Source organism: Meriones unguiculatus, chromosome 4, assembly GCF_030254825.1.
Source record: "Meriones unguiculatus strain TT.TT164.6M chromosome 4, Bangor_MerUng_6.1, whole genome shotgun sequence".
NCBI lineage: Eukaryota > Metazoa > Chordata > Mammalia > Rodentia > Muridae > Meriones > Meriones unguiculatus.
This window is the reverse complement of record NC_083352.1, coordinates 100,468,193-100,489,559: the sequence shown is the minus strand read 5'-3', so window position 1 is coordinate 100,489,559 and position 21,367 is coordinate 100,468,193. Positions and strand designations below refer to the sequence as shown.

The 21,367-nt window shown below is 49.8% G+C and overlaps 1 protein-coding gene across 18 annotated transcripts in view; it reads right to left on the bottom strand.

Moving 5' to 3' along the window:
- The window catches only part of Fbrsl1 (fibrosin like 1), an 81,615-nt gene that overhangs the window by 19,624 nt on the left and 40,624 nt on the right, over positions 1-21,367 (bottom strand). For 12 of the 18 annotated variants that reach the window (XM_021644918.2, XM_021644913.2, XM_021644916.2 and 9 more), the window contains exons 5-7: positions 19,119-19,160; positions 15,940-15,969; positions 1,441-1,486 (exon numbers count right to left, since the gene is read on the bottom strand). In XM_021644918.2, the coding sequence (XP_021500593.1) occupies positions 1,441-1,486; positions 15,940-15,969; positions 19,119-19,160 (118 nt within the window). Of the gene's footprint in view, positions 1-1,440; positions 1,487-6,529; positions 6,750-15,939; positions 15,970-19,118; positions 19,161-21,367 lie in introns of those variants that run through there. The other 6 variants (XM_060382640.1, XM_021644917.2, XM_021644914.2 and 3 more) reach the window with 3 other exon arrangements.

Sequence of the window (21,367 nt, the reverse complement as noted above, 5' to 3'; positions counted from 1 at the left end):
CAGAGGCACGTCCTGCTCATTACCTGAGGTCACACAGGTGAGCCAGCCTCCTCCCTGGTGCCTAGCCCCAGGTGCTCTTTATAACTCCAAATTCTAGGCCCCAAAGTAAAGAAGGCTAGGGTATAAGACTATTATAACCCCATTTTTGAAGTTGCTGTGAGGTCCCCCACCTTCCTCATTTTTATTTTGTGTGTGTTGAGTGTTCTGGCTGCATGCATGCCTGGTCCTGTGGAGGCCACAAGCAGACATCCGATCACCTAGAACTAGAGTTGCAGGTGGCTGGGGGCCACCATGTGGGTGCCGAGAATCTAACCCTGGTCCTCTGGAAGAGCAATCAATGCTCTTAGCCATCTCTCCAGCGTGCTTTTCTTTTAAACTAGCTATTCTAGTTTTTAAATTACACGTTTTCAAGGTGTCCTTTGTAAGTGCAAGTGTGTGAAGAAAGTGGAGGAGCTGGAGTTACAGGCATTTGGGAGCTGCCGACATGGGTGTTGGAACCTGAACTCCAGCCCTCTGATAGAGCAGTACAATTTCTTAACCACTGAGCCATTTCTCCAGCCCCCCTTCCTCCCTCTCTCTTCAGACAGTGTCTCTATGTCGCCCTGGCTGTCCCGGAACTTGCTCTGTAGACCAGGCTGGCCTCAAACTCAAATGGATCTTCCTGCATCTGCCTCCCAACTGCTAGAGCTAAAGGAATGTGACATGTCCAGCTCCCTTATAGTTTTTCTTCACATTGTATGTACGAGCCCGTGAGTGCACATGCCATGGTTCACATGTGGAGCTCAGAGGGCTCTAACAGGTGGAGTCTGGGTGTCAAATTCAGGGCCATTCAAGATGGACTTGGCAGTGTACACACTCGGCAGCACCTTAACCACAGAGCCACCTCACTAGCCCTTGCTTTCAGTGTTATAGATGAGTCTTCACCAAGTAGGCAAGTGCTTTACTGCTGAGCTATCTCTCCAGCCCTCTTTGACTTTTTATTTTCGGACAGGGCTGCTTAAGTCACCCAGGATGGTCTTGAACTCAATTGTGTGGCCCACAATGGCCTCAAATTTTAATCCTCCTCTTCCACAGCCTAGCTGCACAGACAGGCCTGGGCTACCAGGCCCAGCTCTCATGACCCTATTTTGTAGACAAGACCAAGGTTCTACAAGAACATGCCCAGGGGTTGACATCTGCCCCATCTCTACTTAACCCCTCGGCTTGAGCATGCATTAACATACATTCATGCAGGCACACACGCGTGCACTGATGCCCACCCACCTCTTTCTGGTGCCTGCAGTGATCAGCAGAAGCTGTCCCCTGCACTAAGACTACTTCCTCTGACCCACTGTTTCTTGACCACCATCCTCAATGAGATAAACAGACGCCCCCAAGGCTCCCACCGCCCTTGATTCTCTACGACCTGAGACCTAGGAGCTGGGCTGGGGACATACTCACCTTTGTCGGGTGCCGGGGTAAAGAGCTTCTCAGAGCCCACAGATGCCTGAGGAGAGAGAAGAGGCTGACAGGCTGGAGGTGAGTGACTCTTACCCACCTCCCTAGCAGAACCCAATCCCTGGTGTACTATACATTTCTGAGGGAAGGTACGCTTAGTCCGGGACTACCATGTTTACAACGTTCACATGGCAAGATGTCTCTCTACTTAGGGCAATGTGCTCCCTCAAAATGGGACATACATGATGGCCTTGTGGTGGAATGAACTGAGAATGCCAGCAGCTTAGCAGGCAGCCTATCTCTGTGCTTGGGGCTCTGCTGGGTCTCAGCCACAGGCTAAAGGAAGAGAAAAGAGGAGTCCTTATTGCATATCCCTCCTGCCCAGCCCAGGGCACACTATCAACACCTAGAGTTAGAGAGGGACCACCTATTCAGGGATGTTCAACATTTTGACATTGTGGCGTGGCACTGTCATCTACAAATGCACTGGACTGCACGCAAAGCTATCTTGGGATCCAGTCAGTTGTGAGCCACAGCTGGTTCTACTAGGTAGCAGGTGGGAGATGCTGCCCGTTTACACGCTGTGGTATAGCACCATTCTCAACGCCTGGGACTGGCCAAGCCAGGGCTTGTGTGATCCAAGTATCTGAATACTGTGAGGGGATCTGCTGTTCTCTTTGTCCCACTTCTCCTAGAGAATCATTTGTGAGGTTTGGACCGAGCAGTCATTCACAGCTTTGCATGTAATCAGGATGAGAACTCTATGAAAGTGAGTGGAGGGCCCATACTCGGAAGAACTTTGCAGTTTGAAAACTCTTGGTAAAGTGTTTCCTGAGATCCTGAGATCTTTCTGTCCTCTCAGATCCCTTCCTGAATATGGACTGAGTATGAAAGACAGATCAGAAGAACGGACTTGAGGTAAAACAAAAACAAATACAAAAACAAAAACCAACCTCATCCAAGGAAGCCACACATGGAGGACACTTAATCCCCCACAGTGTAGCTCTCCTATCTAAACCGTCAGAAAGCTTGGGCTGTTGAGCCCTTACCGTCCACAGTGCCTTTACTACCTGGCGTGGAGCTGGGTAGAGATGGGTCTCTAGAATGCCAGGCCCCGGCACAACTGTCCATGGCGTGAGGATACCCCAGTGTCTATCAATAGGCAAAGGGATGGACATACTATCCAGTCCGGCCTACCTCAACCAGAAAGAACTGTGGACAGAGTCCATAAGATGAACCTCAATTGCTCAGAGATTACATGCTGTAAGATACCATTTGCACAATCAGGGAGTGAAAGGCAGCCAGAGGGTGCTGTCAGAAAGCATCAAATTAGCTTGTTTAGGTACATTTTACTGCACATAAACTACAATCCTGAAGGCAACCAAAAGATGTAGTGTTGAAGCTTGAGCAGGCCTGGGTAAGGTGGGGCAGTATTCAGGAGGCGCCCAACTGTGGGACAGCAGAGACTAGATCTGTATCCTGTCAAGATAACCCCAAACAGACCTCAGATGGGAATGTTAAGAAAGACTGACTAGTACAAAGCCATCATGGGTATGAAAACTGGGCCTTTCCTACCCCACACCTTAGGAGCTCATGCTATAGAAGAGGCAACCAACATCCGTTCCTTGTACTCAAGGGCTCTAGCGAAGACCAGGGCTTAAATTAAACCACTCCTGGACTTCACTGATCATGAACATGCTTACATAGGGATCCTTTTCTTTCTTTCTGACTAGGAAACCTAAGAAAAGATCCCAGAACTTTGGAGCTAGCAAGAGATGATTCAGTGTTTAAGAGCACTAGCTGTTCTTCCAGAAGCCTGGAGTTCAATTCCCAGCACCCACATGATGGCTCACAACCATCTGTAATTCCAGTCCCAGGGGATTTTCTGGCCTTTCTTTGCATGTGTTGCACATACTATGAAGACAAAATACCTATACACATATTAATTAATTGGGTTTTCTTATTTGCTTGTTTGTGACAGGGTTTCATTTTGTAGTTCTGGCTGGCCTGGAATTCACTGTGTAGAACAGGTTGGCCTGTAACTCAGAGCTATATAGCTGCCTTGTCTATCTCCTGGGCGTGCACTACCACTCCTATCTTTTTCTTTCTTTTTTTTCTAGTTAAGGGTGAGGGGCAGAACCCACAGGGGACTAGACAGAGAGGAAGGGATCAGTGAGGCAGGGCCCTACCCAAGGGCTTCTCTGACCGCTCAACTTTGCTTTCTCCTGGTGACAGGCTCCTGTTTTCCATGCTGGAGTACGTACTACAAATTAGGTGACTGTCGTGCTTTGGAGCACATAGCAGGCCACCCCACCAGACTGTCCGGGGTCCTGATCTTATACTTCCAATCTTAGCAGTAAGCTGTGAACTTCTGCAGTCTTTGGGCCTCTGTGCTGTGTCACACGCCTGGTCTGTACCCACTGGTATTCCCAGTTCCCTGGAGGTGGAGGGGTCCTGGCAAGGGTGGGTCGGAAGAGAGGCTACAACCCAACCTGCAGCTCCCAGTGTGGCACCCAGTGTGCTGGTTTTCAGTCTCTGGAAGTAGAGCAGGGTTGCTTCAGACGCACATCAGCGCACAGCCCACGCCTGATCAGAGGTCTTAACGATTAATGCTGGTGAGGCCTAGGATCCCACAAATCACCTAAGTGCACCTCTGTGCATTTCAGGCCTTTTGCCCCATGCCACACTTTGTAGCTGGGACTTTCCTAACCCTGACCTCCTCTGCTCTTTCTACAACTACCACCTCAAGCTAGTTTGGTAGAGAAGAGGGCAGGACAAGACAAGGTTTCTAAAGGTCAGTACCATTTCCCTTCCTAACCCTGCTGTGAAGTGCTGGGAGGAATGACCACTGTAAGCTCTGTCCTGTACAGGGCTCAGCATCACAAGGACCAGTGGGTGGGTCGGTGGAATAGGCAAAGTCAGGGACCTGCTGGGCCGGCAAAGAGAGCCTTAAGGAGTTTGAGTCAGCCGTTACTTACCCACTGCTGTCTGCAGACAGAACACCAGGGTCCTGGAGATTGCTGGACCCCTGACCATGCATTGTCCTATTGCCCTGCTCTGTCTGCCAAGACACCCAGGGTCCCCCAAAAAATAGTAATCACCCCATCAGAGCTTGATCATCAGTTCCTGTACTCAAGGACCATTTGGGCTATCTTAGCTTTTTACAAAGTTCTTTACCAAAAAAAAAAAAAAAAAAAATCAGAGCAAGAAGCACCCAGCTGAGAAAATTTTAGGCTCACCCCAGACCAGAGCCCATATGTCTCTATAGACTTCTGTAGAATCCCTGAACTCCTCCTATTCCATTCTTCTGCACACAGGCTGTCATGGTCCCCACTAATCTCTCTTGTTGTCTCATGAGGCCTCTCTGGAGTCCAGTCTGACAGTATCTGTCCTGCTGCTGCTGATTACCTATAGCCTTCGATGCAGCAGCCCTGAGAACCCCAAATAGTGCCCTGCTACATAACCAGCTCCACAAGGCACAAGGGGATGGCACTTGGCCTCACTCTGAGAAAGCTGTCCTAGGTTCTTCACTGTCAGCCCTGTTAAAAGGCCTTCTAGGTGTTACCAAGCCCTTACCATAATGTCTACAAGCCCATCTTGGGCCTCTGCTCTGCATTCAGTCTCCAAGTGAGCTTGGGGCCCAGGCTACCACCTATAAGCCAGAAAGGAAGAACCCCGACCTCCCAGGCAGGGGAATGAAATAAGCTACCAAGATCAAGATCTGCAATCCCACATCCAACCCAAAATGAAACTTCCAAACCCCAGGATTTAAGACTTTGTTTCTTGGCACAAATGGCAAGCAGTAAGTGAAAGAACTTGAGTTTAGGTGGGGATGGGGAGGAGAGGTAACCCCTGCTCTGCCTGTCTCTAATTGAGACCTAATGACTCAAGGTGCCTCTTAGGAATATTCTGTCCTAGTTGTTGATCCTCAATCTGCCAGGGGTCCCAGTAGGGAACTCTTCTCTCCAAGAGTGGATGTGAAACCCAAACATTTTTGTGGACTCAGATCTACTCCCAGACTCCAGGAGAGCCAAAGAGAGTGAGTAGGATTGACGTGGGAAGCAGAGTGGGGAAAAGCAGGGGTGGCATACCCTCCCTATCACAGGACAGTGTCTGTGGCCACGGTCAGTTCCCTCTATCCACAGGCAAATCTGCTCAGGAACACCATGGGTGCAGGCAGGAGTCCTAGTGCTCTGTAGGGTTTTGGGACACATGGCCAGGCTGGTTATCTCCATTCAGAAACGCTCTGACCCAGAAGACCCCAGTTTCCAGGACCTCTAGGGGAAAAAGTGGTGTGATGGCAGAAGTGTGAGCCACCTTCCTAGGCAAACACAGAAATGTCCCTTCAGCCTTGTCCTTTCAGCCACTCAAGAGCTGACGAGCTAGGCCAAGACGGGTGGATGTCTCACAGAGGTTGTCAGACCTGTTAGTAACTTTCTGGGTATTATCTACAGAGATGTGACTCAGGCATGCAGTCCTCCTCCAATCTTGTGGAGCCACAGTGCAAAGGAAAAGAATACGGTCACTTCATATCAAGATGCATGTGGGAAATCCCTAGGTTGCAGGCTTGTGGATCCACGAAAAAGGCAGATTTGGCAGGAAGACACTGCTAAACCTCCGAGGGGCATCATTCTGGCCAGGGGCTAGGGTCTCCGCGTGCTTTGTTTGAGACTATTGGACCCTAGGGGCAGCCCTCGGATCAGACGGTAAAGCGCAGCCTCCGCCGCACTCCGCCCCAGACAAAGAACTCAACTTCAGGCAGGTGAGGTGAGCTAGGCACCATGCACCCGGTGGCGGACTGCGCAAGGGGGCGCAGACAAAGGCGCGCGCCCCCACCGCGCCCTGCCTGCCTGCACCGCGCGCCCGACGGGCCCAGGACCCTCACCAGACAACACCCTGCCGCTTGCCACCACGTGCGCCCCGGGTGCAGCTGCGGAAACACAGGGACTCTGAGCGACCTGCTCAGGCGGTGGGTGCGTGAGCGGGGTTCCCAGGGTCGTCTTCTTGCCCTTTCCTCCACCAGGTCGGTCCTCCCCCACTCGCCATGCCCAAAGTCCCGTTCTGCTCTTTGGAGCCCACAACCAACACTGACCTCACGGCACCCAGATCCTGCGCGCTTCTTTGCGTTCGTCGATGGTCTCAGCCCTAGGCGCTGCACGGCCGTGGGTGGCAGAGAAATTTCCGCGGGCCTGCCATCCAGGTAGCCCGTTTCTGCATGCCCCGCTCAGCCGAAACTTGGGCCGGGGGGCGCGCAGCGAATGCAAGCTCCCGCGCCTTCTCTGAGCGCTGCGGGCGCTCTGGGCGCAGCGGCCAGGCGCCGTCGGGCGGGCGGGGTGGTAGTGGCGCGGGCGGGCGGGGCGCTGTGTGGGCGGCGCATGGGCAGGCCCAAGTAATCCAGCCCTGAGGCGTGGATCTGGCTTCGACATGGCTGTCTGATCTGACCTGGTACCCCAGGCTCATCTCGCAGCGACCACAAAAACAAAAACAAAACTAACAAAAAAGACGCCTGTGGGCTCGACTCCAGGAACATCGATCATCGCCAGAACAAGTTACAGACAACTGCTACGCCACTTACATCAGCGGAAAACAGTCAGCAAGAAGCGAGACCACTGGCAAGTCCAGGAGCTGGGGCATGAACGGCTGACAGCAATAGCAAAAGTGTTCACCAACCTGGTTGTTTTGTGTGTGTGTCCCCCTCCCCGTGAATCCAAGCGATTGTCACGCTGGAAAGGGCTGCCCTGCCAGGGCTACCCGTGCGCCCCAGTTACTTTACAGAAAACTGGAGATGTAAAGCATCTGCTTGTTCATTTCGTGTTGTTTTTGTGAGGCAGGGGAGCTGACCTGAGTCCACAAGGAAGCCGAGAATGCCAGCCTGCCTGCCACACGAACCTTAGCATAATAAGCCCTTCAAGGCCCGTATGCACACAAATGAAAAACAGAATTCAGAGCAATTCCATGCAACGACCCTTTAAATTCAGGGACCCACAAAGCTTGGGGTGGAAGAAGGGACCCACTTGAGCTTCAGAGTACTGGCACAGGATGGGCATCCAGAACTCAGTTATTCCTAAGACTGTGGGAGACAGCTCCAGGGTGTGCATTAGAGATAGAATGACAGGCTATTCAAATGAATACACACAAATGCAGCACTTGAAAATCCAGAGATAAACAGAGACCTGTCAGAAGTGGCAGCCTCAAACAGTATCTTCAGCCCTTTCATTTTGTTTAAGTTATTTACCAAATAAAGGTCTTCTCCTTCTCCTTATGAAGAAAAAACAAACAAACAAAAACAACAGCAAGATCACCACCAAATACTGTTATTTCCTCCCACAGAACAAAAACCACTGTGCTAGTAGATGCCTAAGAGCCACAGGCTCCTGAGTCTCAATCACCAACGAGACAGACGGGGAGGAAGATGGACAGCCTTTTCAAACAACTGGACTTTGGCAGAACCTAACATGGTCAAGGGTCTGTCTCTAGGGGCCAGGGATCAGTAGGCCAAGTTCCTCCTGGGATGGGAGTGGGGCTGGGCTCTGCTGGAAGAGGTCAAGGACCTGGGAGATATGCAAGCAACACAGGCTGCAGGAGGATGCTAGACCTGAAGGGTCATGACAGAACATGGTCTCCTGGAGTGAACCCATAAACGAACCATGGTGAGGCCCATACAAGGGCAGCGGGGAACGTGTTGGGGAGGGAATACATGGTCTCTTGCTGGTTCTACCTCTTTCTGGATGCCCAGGGCCAGACCATGCAGCTATGGCCTGCTTCTGGGATGTTACTCTATACTGAGTGGCTGACTTGGCTGGCTGGCCCTTTGGACTCTGGGCCACAGTTGGCCCTCCAGTGCTCAGGGGAGGCCAGTGATGGACTGTCTCATCCACCCACCCCTGCCTGGGATAGTTTCTTCCGAGCACCACTGCCATAAGAGTTGTTATGTCTTGGTTTTCAATTGAGTTTGTAGCGCGGTAGTCTGAGTGTTACACACTTAGTCTGGAAAGGTTTACTGTCCTGATGCTGTCTACAAAAAGGAGCTACAGACAGAAAGGCCCGGAGGTATGACAATGATGCATCTCATCCCTTAGGTGGAGGCCAGGGAGGAAAATAACATTCCTGGCCATAATTTGGGGCCCAGGAGCTAATGGAATGGGAGAACATAGGAAATGAAATGAGTAACTGCTGTTGGAGAAACTTGGGGTCTATGAGAGGGTAAGACCCCTGAACTAATGTTCCCTTCTAGGGGCCATGTCTACTCATACATCTAAACTACAGAGAAGTTGTCATCCTATAGCAATCATGATTGTCATTTCTTGTCAATCCTGAAGCTACCTTGGGCAGACAAGCCCTTGAAGAAGGATTAATTCAACCAACGAGCTTAAAACTCGCAGCCAGAAGACAATGCCTGACCCCGTCCGTAGCCTCCCACCTTCTTCTGGAAGTAAAATTAGACTTTTAGAACCTGGGGCGGGCCCTGTCTGATTTTGTTTAGGAAGGAAAGTAGCTGTGATATGAGAGGTTTAATGAGGTTAGAAATTGAGAAGGAAGTGGACTGGGAATAGATTATCATGGGAAATAAAGGCAGCCACCAGAGATAATAACATTGATATCAAATATCAGGCTTCTAAACCAAATATCTATAATCCATTGGAGCTTATTGGGGGCATGTTTATTCAAAACCCATGGTTGAACAACTGACATTATAACTTTATCCATCATCATTCTGTGTCTCTAGGGGAAGATGTTGTCACTGAGGGACTCCATTGGAAGTTGGGAGCATGTGGGGTCCTTTTGGTTATGCCACTCTGGCAGCTCTGGGGTACCCCAACCTCCACTTGACTATAGCTAGTAACTGGGCCTCCCTGAAGGCCTAGCACTGTACTAGGATCACACACCAGGGAAGAGCTTCTCCCCTTTGGCTGTGACCCTGAGGAGATGAGTCATCGGAAGGTGAGTCTGAGGCCACAGGGTAAAATCTGAGGTGTGGCTACCTAACAGTGGCATCCTCCAGCAGAGGCATGGGCAAGTGTGGTGGTTTGGGGATCTGGAGATCTGCTGGTTCTGCCCTGGAGATCTGACATGAACATCTGAGCCAACACGACAGAAAATCAGGGTGGTGGTGAAGGGCAGGAGAGTTATGTTCACCAGTATGTCAAGTGCCAAAAAGTGCTGCTTAAAAATGTCCATTAATGAGTGACTCTGACACCACTTGGCAGCTGTGGCCTGTAGGCCACGGTTTCAGAATTACCATGACAGAGACATTAAGGACTTGTGCCCTCATTAGAGGATGGTGAGAGACACAGAAGAGGCAGCCACACCGCAGAGATACCCTGAAGCTGGCAGGACCTGGGCAAGGGAGGTACAAGGTTGGGGCCTGCAGCATCTTGACTTTGGGCTGCTGGGTTCCAGTGTGGGGAGTACATCAGTCAGGGCTCAGCACGGGGCCAGTGTTTAGACCAGCCATACAGTACTGCTTTGTTAGGAAAACACAGTATGTGCCTCCTACCAAAAGTGAGTCACTTGCTTCTTTGAAAGAGCTGAATACAGTTGCATGTTTGCTAGCAGTTGCTAAATATTAGCAATAGGAAAGCTGCCCTTCATAGCCAGCCTGTTCTAAGCCATTGTCAGTGCAGCTCTCTTGCCTCACAGCTATGCCAAGGGGATAGCCTGATTATTTGTGTTTTTTTCAGGCAAGGAAACAGGCTTAAAGAGTCCCTGGCAGCCTGAGGTCCTTGTGGCCTGTGGTCACCTCTGATGGGGGCTGAAGGCAAAAACCAGTTTGTGTACGGTCTGGTTCCTGGTGGGGTAGAGGTAAGTACAGAAAAGAAAACCACTGCAGAATGTTTAGCTTCTGACTCTGGCTGCCCCTGTGAAAAAAGCTGAAGAATCAGAACCCACAGTTAAACTGCATTCAAATGACCATGTATAAGCTACAAGAGCATGCCTCTCGCCTTTTCTGTCCTACTTGGGTTTGCCCTGACAATTTTTCTTTTTTAAGACAGGATACCACTATGCAGCCCAAGTTGGCCTACAGTTCTACTGCCTCAGCCACACAAACACTGAGATTACATGTGTAGCCAGGCGTTGGTGGCACATGCCTTTAATCCCTGCACTTGGGAGGTGGCAGCAGAGGCAGATGGATGTCTGAGTTTGGGGCCAGGGTGAGTTCCAGGACAGCCAAGGCTACAAAGAGAAACACTGTCTCAAAAAACCAAAAACCAAACCAAACCGTCCAAACAACATCGATAAAACCATGGCTGGCTTCACCCTGTCACTTTCTGATACCCACTCCTGCCAGCACCACTCACCTCTCTGGTGTGGAACCTAGCAGAGGCCTGTGACAGGTCAGATTCTAAAGATGTGCCAGAGTATGTGTTCACTGTCGCTCACAAGGGGAAGCAAGGTGCCTCCTCGTATCATCAAGTAAGGATGTGTAAGCATGCATATGTACACATCTGTAGGGAAGTCCTACCACCCAGGAACCGCTCCTCCCTCACTGATCCCCTACCCTCCCCCCAAAAAAAACCAGCAGGGCACTTCCCAAAGCTGATGATAATCAACAAGAGAACTCAGCAGGCGCCCAGGCACAAGGTCACTGCCTGTAGCTGTGGGCTCTGAGCCCATTCCAGATATTTTTCCCATCATGGATTTCTGTAATGCATCAGATGCTATTCTTAGTGCCCCATACATAAGGCCATCGCCTTCAGGACAACACTGGCTTAGCTCCAGCGACCAGCTCTATATAACCCACGGCCGAGGCTTGAGGTCTTATTATCTGGCTCTGAAGCGTCTGCTCAATTCCTTTCTGCCACGTACCCTGGAGATCCTCAGTGGTGGTTTTCCATGCACAGAAGGGAAGTGGATCCTGCCTAGGCCACCACAAGATAATAGGACCCACCTGGAGGGGTAAGGGGCTACTCAGCCTGGCAACCATCTCCACAGCTCTGAAAGGAAAGGACACACAGCTGCCATTCGTAGGGGCATCCATCAGGTGCAGCTCTCTCTTCTTTGACCTGTCCAAACTGGGGCACTCAATGGCCTCATCCAGGAGCCAGACAGCCAACTCTACACATGAATGGTGGTATTCCTAAGCCAAAGCCTCCTGATATGTGTAGGAGGTACACAGTGGAGTTCTTGTGTTTCAGAAATTGTGCCTGGGCCTCTCTCAGGACACCCTCACTCAACACTGGCTCTGTTGCTGAGCTCTGAGGTGGGGATCAGGTACCCAGAACAGAAATGCCCACATTCCCTTTCTGTACACTTCTTGCCATCTGCCACCTACTACCCGGGTCCTTGACATTCCTGACCTCCCTGCTCATCATATTTCCCTACTCACAACAGGAAGTTCCTGCCCTAAGAGGCTTTGCCTGCTAACGAAGCTGGTGAGCAAGAGATATCTTGGGGTTGTCTGGCTCCCAGGAAGTATCTGCATCTGCACCTTTAGACCCCATGTTTCCTGCCCAGTGGGTTTCTGAATATTAAGTCCAACAGGTGACCATAAAGAAGAAAACAGGGTGCCAGGAAGCCTACCAGGCCTGGAACCCAGAGGTGACCAACTCAGAGACCAATCACCAGAGTCCTTGGACATTGTGCTGTTTTGTTTTGTTTTTTAAATTACTGGTGTAGGAGGGCCTAGCCAGTACAAGTTGTGTCATCCCTGGGAAGAAGGTACTGAGTTGTATAAGAAAGCAGGCTGAGCAAGCCATGGGGCGCAAGCCAGCAAACAGCACCCTTCATGGCATCTGCCTTAGTTTCTGCCTCTAGATTCCTACCCGAGTTCCTGCCTTGGCTTCCTATGATAATGGATAGATTACAACCTCTAAGCTAAATAAACCATTTCCTCCTCAAACTGCCTTTGGTGTTTTATCACAGCAATAGATAACAGACACCTAAGACATGCACAGGAGGTTAGCAGGCAGCAGGCTTCTGTCACTTCAGAAGGTACGTCACACAAGGAGGGAAACAAGTCTCCACTACTGTGCCTGACCTGTGCTGTCCCTCACAAGATGACACACACATGTGGGGTCTACTTACCCCTGGAAGGGCCTTCTTGGTAGCCAGAGTATAAGGCACATCTCCTAGTGGACATCTACAGATGGGCTGCTAGTTCATCAGTCCCAGGGGCTGGCTAGCCATAGGGCTGAGGCAACATGCAGGAGGGAGGAGTCCTGGCCAGATGGCTGGCCGCTGGGGCCACTTGGGCAGAACTGGCAGCCAGCCGGGATCTAATGGGATGCCTAATGAGGCCCGACACAATTTTTCACCCATATTTTTCCAATAAAAGAAGCAGTTAGACACCAGCCACAGCACTGAGGCGGAGCCATCTATCTGCCGACTCCTGGGCCTGCAGCTAGCACTCCCCACACCGTCAGCTGCCACAGCAGAGTACAGCCCTGGTAGGTGGATGTGCATAGCTGTCCAGTGAAGGGCTGGAAGGGCTGGCAGAGCTGGTGGGCTGCTGAGCTGCAGGGGACAGAGAGGGAGACGTCTATGTGAAAGAATTTGCTCAGAGTGTCTGCATCTTGACTTGCATCAGAACTCCAGGCTCGTCTCTAGGGGAGAGACACAGTACTAAGCTCAGATGCTGCCAGATTTAGAAGAAAGATACTCAGAGTACAGAAGGACCATCCTACCTAGGTGAATTGTCCGGTCTCTGCTTCCTGCTCCTGCAGGGCTAAGCCTGTTTGAAGCTCCTATACAAGAAACTCATTGGAGTTTTCTTTTCTTCTGTCTTTCTCTCTTTTTAACAGGGTCTCTCTCTATAACCTTGGATGTCCTGGAACTCACTATGTAGGTCAGAATGGGCTCAAACTCACAGAGATCTGCCTGCCTCTGCCTTATGGAGGGTCTAGCCATCACTCAGCAGTGACCCTGTTCACTGCTTTCAGGCCAACAGGTACTGAGGAATGTGAGACAGTAGCTGTGAAGATGAAAGTACAAGTTCCAGGATCCCCCATGAATAAGGGCTGTTGAAAGCATAACCCTGCCAAGTTCCTTGCCGTGCTGAAAAGGCAGGGATTTTCACCTCAGAAACAGGGTGGTGCTTTGGTCATAACTTGCTCCTCAGTAGGGAAGAGGGCCTTGGGAAAGCTGTGCCCAAGATAGAGACAGGATCTAGCCTGAAGAGGAAATCATAAGGTCTGGACTCTCTGACTCCCAGCTCACAAACTCAGGATCCCAGCATCCAGGAAGGCAGCATCTTTGTTGTGCATAGCTGTCCAGTGAAGGGCTGAGAAGTCTGGGCCATGATCTATACCTGTGGTATTGGGGTACTTGGGGATAGATTACCAGGCAGTACAGGCATGTAGCTAACTCAGGGATGGTAGCCTCAGGAGTGACAAAGAAATGACAATCATGATTGCTAAAGGATAATGACTCTTTTCTATAGAAGGCACCAGGACAGTAAACCTGTGTAGCCATCACACAGAGATCCCAGATGCTCATGAAAAGAGAAGTCTGAGTTAATAGCGTGTGACCTATCCCAAAGACCCATTGCCTCCTAAAAAAAGAATCCCCACAGCAGCAAGTCACTAACCCTGCTGGCTGGGTCCCTTGTATCTGCCAGTTCAGACTCCATGAAGACCATCACCACAGGGACACAACAGAGACACTATGGAGTGGGACAGATGTTACTCTGGCTATGCTTGAGACCCTGGCTCCTTCCTCTTGTTGAGCGGGAGCTGACAGAAGCTGTGCTCACCCACTCTCCCTGGTAGCTACATCTCCATAGAGCCCCGCTCAGGCCCTCCAGTGTAGACCTCTCTGAAGAGCCCACACTGCTGCTCTGGGATCCTACCCAACAGGCCTAGAAATAGCCTTGGGACACAACAGTGACTAGCAGACCAGATGTCTCTGGCTGCTGAGAGTAGTTAAGGGAAATATGGGGACCAGCTGGTCATCCTGGCCACCTTCCCTCAGCTGGGTAATGGAGTTACTTTCTCTAGAAGACAGAGGGAAGAATAGGAGTTTGAAACCCCTTTCCATGTCCCTTCCAGCCCATATGCTCTGAGAAGCTTTGGGCTACAGAGATAGCATCTTCCTAAAGTTACCTTTATATTAGAAGTGGTACCAAGGAAGGGACTTGCAGGCCAGCACTTCTCCAGGTACTTGTTTGAATGTCAATGTATATACAAGGTTCTATCCGTGAAGGAGGCAGCAGCTCCAGGCAGTGAGGGGCACAACCCCAACTTTCCCACAAGTGTCCCACCCTTAGCCCCAGTGGCACCTTCTGGACATACTGATCTCCAGAACTTTTTTCCCTGACAGGTTCTAGTAAAGGGACCTGTAAGAAGATACTGCATTGCAGAGGGACACAGTGGAGGCTGGACAGGGACTTGAAACCAGGTGGTACAGGCATGTAGCTAACAGAGACAGAATGGCCTGGACCTGAGGCCAGTTGAGCTGAGCCTGCCCAGGCCCACTCTGGCAAGAGGCAAGACACGGCTCCATGGAGTCCTACACTGCAGGTTTTGCCCAGATAAAGTACCCATGACGAGATACCAAACACTCAGTGCACCTTGAAGACCCACAAAACATACAAAACCCTTTTCACAAAAATTTGCCTCACTAGGGTAGGCATGGAGGTGCACACCTTTAATCCCAGAACTTTGGGAGGTAGAAGCAGGTGGATCACTCTGAGTTCGAGGCCAGCCTGGCCTACAAAGGGAGTCCAGGCAGGGCTACACAGAGAAACTCTTATCTTGAAAAACCAAACCAAACCAAACCAAACCAAACCAAACCAAACCAAACCAACCAAAAACTTGCCTCAAACCAAGTCCAAGTCTAACTTCTGTCCCCCTCCCATGCCTGGCGTCTAAGACATACCTTCTCCCTCTGTGTCTTCTCCTCCACATTTGGGGTTGCCATAGCCAAGCCAGGCTACTGGGACCCCAGTCCTCTTGGCTAGGATTTTATTTGCTCAGAGGCCAAAGCCAGTAAGCATAAGACAGGACCCTGCACCTGGTTGCCCAGCCCACTTGCTAAGTGTGACTTCAGCCGAGTTCCCTCCCTCCTGTCCTTGATTCCTTGGCCATCTGTGACAAAGTGCTACCTGGAGGGCTCAAGGGCCCTGGGGACCTGAGAAGTTGTGGTGGTAGCAAGTGACCCTAACACTAAGCACGGAGCAGCACAACCCTGGACTAATGGGGACATTTTGTTTTGGACAGGGGAAGGTAACAATCACCAACAGCTTCCACACCACCTCCCAGGGGTGCCTGCAGCTGTTCAGCAAAGCCCTGCTGTCCTCCTTGAGGCCAGCCAGGGGCTACAGTACTCTCCATCAGGGCTTCAACAATGGCGGCCTATCTGAGGTCTACCTTTGGGATGCCTGTCAGGGCAGGCACACCTAGCCAGGGAGAAGCTCCCTATGGTGTCTGTCTAATAGGGAGAACCCCCAGATGCTGCCTCTTCCTAGCTTTCAGGGCCTGCCCTGCTCCAGTGAGGGTTGGTGAAGTGGACAGGTAGATCACCCCAGGTCAGTCCACAGGGGAGGTGGGGGGAAGCCAGGCTCACCTTGTCATCCACGCCACTCTCACTGTCGCACTGTGGGTCAGAGAGAGAGAAAGAAGTAGGTCAGTGCCTTTCATACTACCAGGTTACAAGGCTACAGGGTACAAGTGGGTATTCCTAGCCACATCTCAGCTGGGAGAGACAATGGAAAGAAACAGGGACAGATGGAAGGCATAATGGGGCTGGCTTGCCTCAGGGTAGATAGGCTCCAATCCTGTAGGACTAGGACCGACCCTGTAGCTTCCAAATGACCTCTGATGCTGGGAAAGGTGCAGGGAGCTTTATCCAGTCCAGATGAACTCAACTACCTGCTGGTATAATGTTCTTGTGGAATATATACAATTTACCCGACTAAAAAGCAAGGATAAGGTAGGAAATCTGAATGGGAGGAAGCTATGCGGCTTGGAGGTTTAGGATGGAGTAACTATTGCCCAGCATTGTGCTCTAGGTTAATTAAATAAATCCTAGTCTTTGTGTGTGGCTATTTGGGTATAGAGCTGGTTTAGGAATAACCTCTGTTTGACTGAAATATAAATCAATAATAGATATTAATAATCAACAACAGCTACCCCTCGAACCTCTATGGGCCTCACCTCATCTTGTGAGGAGAGCCCAGGTTGGAGGAGGCCCCCACCATACAAGAGACTCTCACTGCCAGGCAGCAGCCACAACAGCTTTTCGTCTGCACCCAGGAGATGGTTAGTACCCAAGTGGCAGTGAACCAGTAGACAGTGGCCTAGCTACACAGCTGAGAGCTCATGTTCCTGTTCCTGGTCTGAAATGCCAGCATCCCAGCCAGCTGCTCTGGCCTTGACAAGTTCCTTCCTTGACCTCTCAGTGCATCAAGCCATGCTTCTGTAAAGCAGGGACAACAGTTTCTCTTGGTGGGAGTGGAGCAAAGGATACTGGCCTTCAGTTTGGACCTGCCTGGGAGGCTCAGGGTAGAACTGAATGACTCAGATGACTCATTTGTGGAAGACCCATTTGTGAGTACAACTGGTTAACTCAAGGAAGCAAATCTTTGCTTCCCATTTTCAGTAAGCAGATTTGAAAAGGACACACTGCTAGAGAACAATGCAGTTTCCTCTAAAATAAAAAGGGAAAAAACTTGCTAGCAACTGCAATTATGATATGTTCACATCAAATAAATTATATTGCTGAAAATAAATCTCCCCAAGACACATGAGATGGAGACTGGGCTACAGTCAGACGCGTGTGGTGCTGGCTTTATAAGTTGTACTCAACATGATTAATACAGATCATCAAATTATATTGCCTTCCACTGACCTAGCCGAAGGCCATAATGTCCTCAATGACAAGTTCAGAGTTAGATAAAATGTGTCTACCAGCCGCTCCTTGCAACTGAAGCTCTATTCTATCTCAAGGACAACTTGCCAGGCATCTGGGATGGACACTGGGGGTTTCCTGAGGCTGGTGGACTTCACATCTGCAGCTCATGGACCCCTCCACTCAGACATGTGTGGGTCATGACCTGGGTGGGCAGGCACCAAGGCTGCCATGGGCACACCATGTGTAAGTATCATCTTTTAGGCAGTGGTTCTCAACCTTCCTAATGCTTCGACCCCTTTATACAATTCCGTACGTAGCAGTGGTATTTCATTGCTACTTCATAGCTGTAATTTTGCTACTGTTGTGAGTCATAAGGCAAGTATCTCCTGTGCAGGGTATCTGGTATGCAACTACCAAACGGACAGTGACCCACAGGTTGAGAACCACTGTCTTACAGAAAGAAGACATTTGTGGGTCTTCAGTGTGCACATAGCCAGGCCCCTCCCAAGATCCCCTAGTGATAAGCACAGCTTCGCTGGCTGGTTTCGCCTGGGCTCTTAGCATAGGGCTCAGCAAAAACTAGTCCTGGACTCTTCAAAGCCCTGGCACCCCCTCCCACTGTGAGGACCTGATTATGGGTGGAGGAGGGATGACCAAATAGAGCTCATGAGACCTTCAAGGAAGTAGGAAAAGAGACCATGGATCTGAGCAGAGCCTGACCACACCAGGACATTCTAGCACCCCTGGAACATGCCAGTGCAAAAGGCATGAGTAACCCCCCCCCCCCAGGTAGCCTTCTGCCAGCTCACCGAGACGGATGTGTGCAGGTAGCGGTAGCTTGAAGCCTGGGGATACACGGGAATTGACAGCCGCTCTCTCTCATTCCTGGGTTTCCAGGGCCCATGATCAGGCACTTTACCATCAAACCTTGTTAAACGGTCAGTGCAGCAGGGTCTGAACCCTATGTAGCACATCTGTCACTGCGGCAGCCTGGAGATGGCTGGATCACCTCCAGTCCTACCCTCTGCTGTTTCTTCAGCCCCAGGGCCCACCTTATATTATGGCCAGGAGAGCAATTCACAGACTTAGATTGGTCACAGTCTGCCCCATGGCTTTTAGGGCTGAGGCTAGACCATCAAAGCTTAACAGTGGAACCTGGGAAAGGGCGGCTTATGGTGTCTAGCACCAAGTGAAGAGAACCCACCAGCGGGTACAGGAGGGCCCTCCCAGGTCCTATAAGTGTCAGACAGTGCTATATCATCAGCAGTATGCAGACAGGACCACAAACAGATTCGAGTGGTTAAGTCCTACTGATTTAACATTTAACTGCAGTGGAGTAAGAACTGAGTGAGGCAATTCATCAGGGCAAGGTGGGAAAAAGAGACACATCCATCTTAAAAGTGGCCTGAGCAAGGTTTAGGGGCTGACACAGGGCTCAGTGGCCCTGGAGAGCCTGGTCCTGTTGTTAGCATGGACAGGCCTCTAGTGTAAGGAGAAAGAATGTCTATACCCAGGGCCCAAGGCATGAGCTCTAAAAATATCTGCTCTAATGCTATGTTACCAGCTACTGTGCCCCAATTTACCTCTCTGTGCCTCAGTTTATGCTGCCCGTAAAACAGGCACTTAGGCATTGCGAGTACGGCTCACTTAGGTATTGTGACCTAGAATATATACACACGTAACACTAGGAGAGTGCTGGGTACCTAGCACAAGACATGGTAATGTAGAGTAATGACACCACAATCAACACTGTCACTTCTCCCATCCCCATCACCAGGCTAATGGTTAATCTTGTGAACTTGACAGGATATGGAGTCATCTAGAAGACATACCTCCAAGCATGTCTCTGAGGGCATTTCAAAAACAGTTTTCACCAAGATGGAAAGACTCACCCTCAATACAGGTGGCAGCATCCCATTGTCTGGGGTCCTAGACTAAGAAAAAAGGAAAAACTGAGCTAAACACTAGTATTCCTCTCTTCACTTCGTGAGTGTATATATGTAAAATAGGTGACCCCCATTTCTGCTTCCATGCTTTCCCCATGTTGGACTATATCCTCTAACTGTAAGCTCAAATAAACTCTTCTGTGATATGCTTGTCAAGAATGTTGCCGTAACAACAACAACAAACAACAAAATAACTTAAAAAAAAAAAAGTGGGAGCATTGCTGTGATACACCCAACCATACATGGTTCATAGTCCTTTGGAACTGGTTTATGGGAAGAGTGTAGAAAAATCTGAAGCTGTAGGCTAGAGAAGCCACCGAATGGTATAAACAGATCTTAATGGCCATTGTGGTGGGAGTCTGGAAGACTAGAATGTCAAAAAATATAAACACTGGAAGCTTGGCTAGGTTTCAGAGAGGAACAGGCCTCTACCAGGAACTAGGTGAGCAATCATTTGTAATATTTTGGCAAAGAGTTTGGTTGCATTTGGCCAATGTCCTGAGAATTCAGTGAGACTGATTTAAAACATCACAAGAAGAAGTCATTTGGCATAGAAAATTTCAAGACAGCACAGCATTCAAGCTGTGGCATGGCTACTGCTCACTGCCCTTACTCAGGTCTGCAGTGACAGACAGCAGCAGGTGGAGTGGAAAGATAGGGAAATGTACAGTTTGGTTAGGAAAGGCATTTGAACCTATTAAAGTTGCAGGCAGAGAAGGCATAGAGAAAGCAGCTGTAATTTTTTTTTAAGATACTAGTGTCATTAAGGAGGAGACTTTTTTTTTTTTTTTTTTTGGTTTTTTGAGACAGAGTTTCTCTGTGTACTCCTGGCTGTCCTGTACTCTCTTTGTAGACCAGGCTGGCCTCAAACTCACAGAGATCCACCTGCCTTTGCCTCCCCAACTGCTGGGATTACAGGTGTGTGCCACTGCACCTGGCTAGGAGAAACTTTCTTAAGGAGGACATGGTGAAGCCAGTAAATTACTTGCCACAAAATTATAAATCCGTAAGTTTGAGTTAAAAGCCAAGTGTGATGACATGTGCTTGTGTAAGCACTGGGGATGTGGAGGAACCAGCCTAATCAATGACCCTTGGAGAGACCATGTGTCAAAGAACAAAGTAGCCAGGTATGCTGTCACACACCTTTAACCCCAGCACTTGGGAAGAGCAGGAGGATCTCTATGAGTTCCAGGCCAGCCTGGTATACACAGCAAGTTCTAGGACAGCCAGAGCTGTCTCAAAAACAAACAGACAAACAAAAAGAATCCAAGGTAGATAACTCCTGAGATATGAAAACCAAAGTTGAACTCTAGTCTCTATACACATGTGTACACATACATGTACAAAGTATGTGCACACACACACACACACACACACACACACACACACACGCCAAACTTTTCCAGGCATGTGGCACATGCTTTTAATCCCAACATTCTGGAGGTGGAGACAGGCAGATCTCTCTGAGATCAGGGTCAGCCTGGTCTATATTGAAAGACCCTGAATTAGAGAGGAAAAAAAGAAAGAAAACTCCTACTATGCTCTGGGACAATAGGAAAGGTGTTGAATACAAGCCTACCCTTTCAAAGCTCTAACCTGTGAAAATGCAAATTTATCTCAACAGGGAAGCCTGAACTAAGAATGTCCCTAAAGAGTTTTCCTTATTAAAAGACACATTATCTACTAAAAAAAGGTTTTCTCAGAAGCCATTACTGTTGAACTGGAAAAAAGGATATTGCAGAACTGCCCACATTGGTGCTGGTTTTACAAGCATGCAAATACAAGAAATATGTGGTCATGGAGGCTTTCATCAAAACTCTAGAATCTGCTGATAGGCAATGTGTAGCAAGACTGGATTCCCTGCAAGAGAGGAGGCAGGCCTCCATGGATTCCCACAGGTCACCATACCTGGGCCAACGCAGGGCTGCAGAAGCCTCAGGCAGTACCAAATGCAGGCTGGATTTCTGCCCGGTTACCATGCAAGGGCTGGGCAGCTGCTGTGAAATACTACCTCAGGACTGTTGGGACAAGGAGGCCTGGCCCCTCCCGTTCAGCTTAAAGATACTCTCAATGGCATCGCCACCTGCACAGGCCCACGGAGACGAAACTAGACAGGGTAAAGGAATCAGGAATATCAGAAGAGGCGGGTTTAATGGCCATGGTATGCACTAGAAAGTCTCGGGACATTCTATTGA